Raw genomic sequence first — 8,649 nt, 5'->3', positions numbered from 1 at the left:
TGAACATAAAAATGGATAAGAATTCCATTAATGTTTTTCATAATTCTAAAAATTATGAAAGTACTGAGGGCCACTGAGGCTGAATCGGACAATTTAAAAAAGTTGAGTCTGTCAACGTCAATCAATCTGACAGTGACATCTTAAGCCAGAGGCCAGAGCCAGCTGTTTGTTTTGCCTCCGGTCGGAGTGTTTATTTATTATATTTAATTCTAGATCAGAAAGAAAATACCTCATGTTCATTATCCGGGAATCTATTTTTGTACAAGGATGAATCACCTGTGTGCTATATGTCTAAATTAGACAAAGATCCTAAATATGCCGGTAACTATTCGAAGGTGGCACCACAAGTTGTTCTATCGAACCATTCCTAGGTTTCTTATCGGCATTATTTTTATCTACATCTATTGTGAATACCTTATCTACTATGTGACTCAAATTCAGGTATGTTTGAAGTATTACCATGTTACTTTCATTTAATCTAACTTAGTATTATTACATTGTTTTCAAAACACATGTTCAAGGGATATGTCTAAATTATGTATTAAATCTTTTTAGTGTGGCTGGCCAGCACTCAGCAAATCGCCGCCAGATGATGTAGAGCCTTTGTATGTCATGGTGTTGGCTGACACTCATCTGTTGGGCTCCCGTAATGGCCATTGGCTGGACAAGTGGCGAAGAGAGTACCAAATGCACCGTGCCTTTCAAACTGCTATGACTTTACACAGACCCGAAGCTGTATTTGTTTTAGGTAACACATAAAATTTTAATATTAAGCCCTAATCTTTGAATTGTGCTACTTCTAATAATTATTAGGTTTAAAGAGTTTTATTCTAATAAGAACTTCACTTTACTGACCTATATTTTTTTTTTATATCAGGTGACTTATTTGATGAAGGCAAATGGTGTTCCCAGCGAGAATTTAAGGATTATGTAGAAAGATTCCATAAACTTTTTAAGGTTCCAGATGGAACTACCATGTATGCCGTTGTTGGCAATCATGACATTGGATTTCATTATAGGTAAGTGACTTAATTCCTCAAATAAGTTCTGCTTTTCCAATGTTTTGTTTTTTTTTCTTTCTCTCATCATCTTAGGTCCTATTTAGGTACCCCTGTCTTTGATAAATAATTTATAATAATAAACTTAATTATTACACTTATAAATTTTAAAGCAAGAAACTTGTAAGAGAATCTAGAATTGCTGGACCAATAGAAAGTGATGTGTTCCGTAGGTAATTGATTTTGCTATTATCTTACTTTAGACACATTATCAATCATATTTTATTGTAATATAAGTATAATAATATAATTGACCCTAATATGTTATTCTGTGATTCACTCATCTATATATATAAAAATGAAACCCGTTTCGCGTTGTCACGGCATCACGTGTGAACGGCTGAACCGATTTCGATAATTCTTTTTTTTAAATGTTTGTGGAAGTCCAAGGATGGTTCTTACGGAAAAAAATATTAAGAAAATCTCTACGCTAAGGCGGTACGAAGTTCGCCGGGTCAGCTAGTGATTGATATTTTTTTATTAATTGTTTTATTGATTAGAATTAAATGTCAGAGAGAGTAATAAATAAAAAAGTGTAACATAAACATTGGAATTTATCCATAAATAAAATATGTTTAAAGAATAAATATTATTTCTTACATGTAGCATTTTATTTTATTAATTTAATACAAAGATGTTGAACATACTAGAAGTTTCATGTTCTTTAATTAAGAATGCACTGATTGCACAATAATATTGCATTTCATTAGTTAGTGATTAGAAATGACTAGAAAATATTAAAATATTTAGAATTTGGTTTAATTTAAATCTTTGAATATTAACAATAGTGCATTCAAAGGATAACACCGCACCTCGCCCACCGATTTGAAAGCAAGTTGGACGCGCCTCCAGTCCGCCTGGTGACGCTAAAGGGGAACCATTTTGTGCTCATCAACTCCATGGCCATGGAAGGCGACGGTTGCACTCTCTGCTCCCGCGCAGTTAGCGAGATCGACAGGATTTCAGGTGCTTTATCAAGTGTATTTAACATAATATAATATTATTGTCTCGCTTCAGTAGGTACACATTGCAAACATTTTTGACAAAACTTTTAGTTATTCATAACTCTAATTTTTTTAGACTCAGTACCTATTTTTGCACAAACCACATAATAATAGAAATTGTCTCTTGCATACAGATATCATGAAGTGTAGCAGTGGTTCTGCTCTTTGTAAGGGAAAAACAAGATTGGAGAAGTATAGCAGACCGATTTTGATGCAGGTGAGTTCACAAGCTTGACTTGAATTAGTCGATTTTTAGTAACAGAACATGATTCTTAAATGCAATTTTCAGCACTATCCCCTATACAGAGAGTCGGATAGCATTTGCACGGAGCCGGACGCAGCGCCTTTACCAGAGCGCAACAACTTGTTCGAGGAACGCTGGGACTGCCTCTCCAAAGAGTCTACTGAGTACCTTGTGGAAAGCCTCCGCCCGCGAGCGGCTTTCGGTGCGCATACGCATCACAGCTGCGTAGTGAGGCACAGTTTTGTGCCCACCCCTGACCATAAGATCGAGTTTGTGGAGTACACAGTGCCGTCCTTTTCGTGGAGGAATCGATTGGACCCTAAGTATTATTTGGTGAGGGCATTTACTTTTTTATCAACATTTTATGAGCTGTGATTGACGTCACTTGCGGGACCTATTTTCCAAAGTCAAATGACCGAATATTAAATACGTTATCATCGTGGCTATCTTACGTCGTTGTATACTTAGGTACTAACTTTTACACGCGGCTTCGCCGGCGATTAATAATAATGTTACTTTACCTCTATAATAATAGTATGACCCGTCCCCTCTTTTGCTTTATTTTACCTGTTTTTCTCGGAAATTGATATCATTTGAGATGTACTATTTTCCTTGTATTTAAAATAATTTATCGATCGTGAATCATTGGTATTTACAAGACTCCTTTCTTGTACTTTAAACTTATGTGCATACAACGCCACAGATAAATGATGTAAAAGTCACTTCTTATCACTGTTTGTTTACGTATCTGAAAACAGCGAGTAATATCTAGTTTCGAATTTTATAGAGGTTAATAATGAATAGATACAAAAATACTTGACCATGTGTATGTAAACTGAGTTTATTGTGTTAATGATCTAATTTGCATTGACATTAATAGGCGTTCAGTGACGCACAAGCTGAAAGTTAAGGGATCTGTTACACTGGAAGCATTCTGCGGTTGCGATCTGCATAATGTATGAACAACTTTGTTGGTGTCTGTACATTTCGTATTGATGCGACTTGACCGTGTGGGCACGAGCAAAGAACGCAACCTGCCTTTATCACTACCGCTAACAGATTGTTTTTCTCGGACCGCAGGCCAATGGGCCCTGACCGACAATAATGTACGTAACATGATGCGGGCTGCGTTCACTTTGACCGCAGAGTTCGCATCCAGTGTAGCAAATCCTTAACATTATGTTTTGTTGTAGCTTACCATAACGCCAGAAGAAGTGAGGGTTTCCAAATGCGGCATGCCGCGGGAGTGGACTATGCAGGTCACGGCGATACTAATGACCATGGCTCTTGTCATCTACCTGAGATATTTCAACTCTACCGCCCACTATTTTAATTACAAGCAATTGTAAGTTTTTTTTTCATAGAAACGTTCTTAATAAGGATTATGGTTACTATTTGGCGCTATCTGCCTCAACGCTCTACATTGAGTCAAAACCATAAGGTAAAGATTTGATGGACTCCATCTTCATGGCACTTTAGGTAGTGTGTAGTTATAAATCTTGCAACTCACGAAGCCGAGTGAGCTTTACATGGGTGGTTGCAAGCTTTACATGAAATAGACCGTATATGTCCATAAAATTTGCACCGAATGGGTCCATAAAATTGGCACCTATACATGAAAATTCTTTTTGACAGCTTTTTATATTGATAAAACCTTCAAAATAATATGATGATTTATCTTTGTCCACAGATCGGGGAAGAAAGTTTAACATTGACACAAGTGATGTTCATCATTCCAACTTCCATATCGTGGTTAGTGAATACCTAATTTATTTTTGTTAAATTTTAATTAAACTGTCAAAACAACACTAAGCGTATTTTTATAAAACAAAATTACACCCATAGTAACTAGATTACTTAAATAAACAAGCTAGGTACTCAATATTTAATATTTATATTATTTTTAGATTTATTTGGTAGAGTTATCTCTCAGAATCAAAGCATTCACATTACTTACGCTCTGTATAAATATTCAGTTTTTTGTCTAAATAAATCATGATCGCATGCTGTCGTGTAGTAGGTACTGTGGTCGCAGTCACGTTAAACTTTTTTCTCGTCATGCAAATTTTGTTACTACTTTTCATACTTATTACAATACTGTCGTCTTAATTAGGTTGTTGCCCTCTCGTGATTAAGCCAGTACAAACGAGAATTCAAGTTTGTCGTACTATAAAAACCGATAGGCAACTTACGAGTATCATCCAGGCGCAATCATTTTTTGTTTAAGTGCCTTTTGATTGGCGGAAGTAATATAGAAAAGTCGGTATATTTGAAAAAAAAGCAAGAAAAAATTATTATGTAACTAACGTGCATAGCTGGGCACCGTTAATCAAATAGTTAACTTCGTTAATCGTTAAACCGTTAATAAAAAAATTAACTTCGTTAAACGTTAAAACGTTACATTTAGCAAGATTTAACGCAAGTTAACGTTAATCGTTAATCCGTTAACACACGATAATAAAACGAAAAAACCGGCCAAGTGCGTGTCGGACTCACGCACAAAGGGTTCCGTACCATTGAATTATGTTTTTTTTTTAATTTAAGTTATTAGTATGAAAGATTACGCGGTAATAAGCGGTTTACGATTTACGAGGTATCAAAAAAAACTACTTACTAGATCTCGTTCAAAACAATTTTCGTTGGTAGTTTTTATAGTAATGTACAGTCGCGGAATGAAAAGGTTCGTCACCTTAGTGTCGGTTTTCGCTTGCACTAGGTACTGTAAGAGTCAAACCTGCCAACATAACAGTGCAAGAAACAGTGCTGCTAACATTTAAATAAATATGACGTTTGCTACCTAACGAATAAGGTTTTGCTTGTTTATTTTTCTATCCCATCAGTGCAACGCAATGATGACATTGACCAATTGACAATATTTTTTTTATTTAATAGAAATAATAATGGCAGGTGGAACCAACAAGAAGGTTTTAGTTTATCAATCATAATAATCTTCTTGACAAGATAAATCGTCAAACAACTTTGATCTGAATAATTTTGAACTTTACTGACGAACATTTAAAGATTATTTTCTCTAACTCGAGATTATTCTGTAACATAGTTTCAAAAGGTAATATGTGCTGGCGATTCGTTGAAGGAATCAATTTGAAAACTGACGAACCTTTTCATTCCGTGACTGTACATCATCAAAAAAATGGCTGTGACATACGGACGGACAGACAGACATGACGAATCTATAAGGGTTCCGTTTTTTGCCATTTGGCTACGGAACCCTGAAAAGTAATTGTATGCAAGGTTCAAATAATTTCAAAAGCTTGTATCGCGCACGGAATTTATTCCTCTTTTATGTTTGCGCTACAAGTTTTCGAAATTATTTTAAGGAACCTTGCATACAGTTATTTTTTTAGTTTGAGTAAAAACTGTATTTCAGAATAACAGCTTGTTTTTAAAAATGTCTATAGTATCTCCATCTCAGAGCCTTGGTTCAATTACAATACAATTTAGCATCAAAGTGCTCTAAAAGACAAATCCAACGAACCCAAATTCGAAGCGATGCTGCCGTTTCATTTAGTAGTTCCTATGGCCACCTCCTGACTCCATCATCAGGCCAGCTTAATGGTACCATAACATTGCATTTTCACCGTACTTACATAAGTATACCAAATTTCAGCTCAATCGGTTGAGAACTGGTCATAAATTCAGTTGCAAGATTTGTCCCACACATACCTACTAAGAAGTGAAGTCAATATACATATTATAAAGCATGGGTCCATGATTAAAACTTGTAAATAAATAAAAAAATTGCATTTTTTATATCGCTTCGTTCTGACTAGTATTATATTATCTGTGGTTCTGGTTACAAAAACTGTTGTTTTGTGTTCTGGAAGTTCTGGAAGCCCGAACGTACTTGTCAGAACGCGTTTTTCTAGTGCAGTGGTTCTTAACCGGTGGTCCCTGGAAGCATTTCAAGTGGTCCACGAAGTGCACTTGCACACCTAGGTCAAAACCACTTTTAACAGATTTTTTGCAGTCAAAATTGACCGATTATGAGGTGGTCCCTGACAAGACAGAAAAGACAATGCCGGAAATTGGCGTCTTTTTTTTTTCGCGCGGCCATCGACCAAACCATGTTTTTTTGGATACAAAATAGTGTAATAAACTAAACTTACTACGGCATGTATACCTTTAAACTCAGTCTGAACTGAGTTACGAGCATTAGAAGTTTGATGATTTACATACTAGATTTGCTTTTTGCGCGCAAGTTTTGTAAGAAATTGCAACAAAATAGTGACATTGTATGTGTAAACAAACAATACCATCCATTAAAGGCTCCAGACATCAGTGTGGAGTAGAATCAGCGCAATAAAAAATAGCGCAATATTTTGTTGTAATTTCTTACAAAACTTGCGTGCAAAAAGCAAATCTAGTATGTAAATCATCAAACTTCTAACGCTCGTAACTCAGTTCAGACTGAGTTAAGAGATATACATGTCATAGTAAGTTTGGTTTATTACATTAGAAGTTTGATGATTTACATACTAGATTTGCTTTTTGCGCGCAAGTTTTGTAAGAAATTGCAACAAAATAGTGACATTGTATGTGTAAACAAACAATACCATCCATTAAAGGCTCCAGACATCAGTGTGGAGTAGAATCAGCGCAATAAAAAATAGCGCAATATTTTGTTGTAATTTCTTACAAAACTTGCGTGCAAAAAGCAAATCTAGTATGTAAATCATCAAACTTCTAACGCTCGTAACTCAGTTCAGACTGAGTTAAGAGATATACATGTCATAGTAAGTTTGGTTTATTACAATATTTTGTAATCAAAAAACAAAGCTTGGCCGATGGCCGCGAGAAAAAAAAAGACGCCAACTTCCATACAAAATCTGGCATTGCCATTTGGTAAATTTTCCTGCTGTATCTTTTTGGTAAATTAAATAGTAGGTACTGGATTAACGATTAACGGACTTAGGATAATTTAACGGAAGTTAACGAGTCCGTTAACATTTTTTAAAGTTAACTTAAAAGTTAATCCGTTAATAGGAATGTTAACTTCGTTAATTAACGATTAACGGATTAACGAGTTAACGCCCAGCTATGNTTATGTAACTAACGTGTAAAATGTGTTTGTTTTTGTCGCTCTTAGGTACTCGTACGTTGGGCAAAATATTGTGTACTTAATAAATATTATCTTGACGAATGTTATTTTTGCCTATCCGACTAAGTACTTTCAGAAATAATCATGATAGGATCTATCCTATCGGTTTCTATCTATAGAAATCACCATTATGACTAATCGAGAGGAGGCGTGGCGTGGAGTGCTCACCTTCTGCGAAGCAGTCATTTCACAGAAGGAAGCGGCGGAGAGGGAGTGGGAAGTATCACCCGACGCACCCATTGCCCGCCGATGACGTCTCGGGCACAGGAGGAGGCTCTATGACGTCCACCTACCCCTTCCTAATAGGCCTCGGCCCATCAGATACTGGGGGGTATCGGTGGCGTCTAAAGAATCTTAAGAGGCCGCGACAGCGCAGCACGTGTCCTGCGTGCCGCTCGCTGAAGGTTGAAGGCCTTCCTTGGTTTAAGGCTGCGCACTAAGCGAGCCGAATGCCGAGCAAGGAACGCGGACGAATGTTTGAGGCAAAACGCCGATAGTGATGTCCCGCGTTCCCGACTCATATTGCTTACCGAGGGCAACGTCAGATCTTTAGTGGGTAAGCCCTGCCCTTCTGACGGGCAGAACCCCACATAAACCACTAGCTGCCCCCGCGGCTAGAGGGTATAGAAATCCATGTTATTTTTCTGACGAAACAAAAGATAGATTGTTGATATTGTACACAACGCAAAACAAAAAAAAGAAAGAAATAAACAAGAGACGGCACAATTTAGGCGGTCTATATCTCTATGGAATAATCTCTTCCAAAAAACATAAGGGAGATAACAGTTGTTTAAAATAAGTAAAAGAGTTCCCTGCATGTATCAGTGTTCGCGAACCCATACAAGCTTATATAAAAGTATTCAAGACACGTGCGAACTTTTATACGTAATACATATTATTCCTTGTCGTCATTTCAATTCAAGAAAGATAAGTATGACTCGCAGTTTGATAACGTTACTATGCAGATGTTTTTAAATGTATAGGTGTAATTATTATCACGTCACTTAAGTAGTTAGCCTTATAGCTTGTAATTTTTATCATGTAACTGCTAAATTATTGGACAACTAATTATATCAGGCGATGCTACCCGCCTGCTTTGCCTTGTACGGTCATTGCGTGTTTGTCGTCATCTCGTATCACTTAACTCGATAACCAGCTCGGATGAAAGGTGAGGTTCAACAATGCAGATAACTTAGGAGGTCGCTGATAAAAAATACGCGAATG

The 8,649-nt window shown here is 36.6% G+C and overlaps 1 protein-coding gene across 2 annotated transcripts; it reads left to right on the top strand.

Moving 5' to 3' along the window:
* The first annotated feature begins 154 nt into the window (after positions 1 to 154).
* PGAP5 (Per1-like protein PGAP5) lies at positions 155 to 4,114 on the top strand. Of its 2 annotated transcripts, XM_028310925.1 has the most exons (8): positions 158 to 441; positions 556 to 748; positions 878 to 1,019; positions 1,858 to 2,024; positions 2,197 to 2,279; positions 2,352 to 2,639; positions 3,500 to 3,651; positions 3,997 to 4,107. In XM_028310925.1, exons 1-8 carry the CDS (start codon positions 316 to 318, stop codon positions 4,013 to 4,015), a joined length of 1,170 nt encoding a protein of 389 aa, XP_028166726.1. In that variant the 5' UTR covers positions 158 to 315; the 3' UTR covers positions 4,016 to 4,107. The 2 variants fall into 2 exon arrangements, with proteins under 2 accessions (XP_028166727.1, XP_028166726.1); XM_028310926.1 differs by lacking the exon at positions 3,500 to 3,651 and having other exon boundaries at positions 155 to 441; positions 3,997 to 4,114.
* The last annotated feature ends 4,535 nt before the right edge of the window (positions 4,115 to 8,649 follow it).

The sequence above is a fragment of the Ostrinia furnacalis genome, unplaced genomic scaffold, assembly GCF_004193835.3.
Source record: "Ostrinia furnacalis isolate ACB-3 unplaced genomic scaffold, ASM419383v2 OfSCF3139, whole genome shotgun sequence".
NCBI lineage: Eukaryota > Metazoa > Arthropoda > Insecta > Lepidoptera > Crambidae > Ostrinia > Ostrinia furnacalis.
This window is presented reverse-complemented; position numbering and strand designations above follow the sequence as displayed.

Coding starts and splice junctions, on each gene's coding strand:
- PGAP5 (XM_028310925.1), top strand. CDS start 316: ATGCCGGTAACTATTCGAAGGTGGCACCACAAGTTGTTCTATCGAACC. Junction 442..555: donor ACTATGTGACTCAAATTCAG/GTATGTTTGAAG, acceptor AAATCTTTTTAG/TGTGGCTGGCCAGCACTCAG. Junction 1,020..1,857: donor GACATTGGATTTCATTATAG/GTAAGTGACTTA, acceptor GTGCATTCAAAG/GATAACACCGCACCTCGCCC.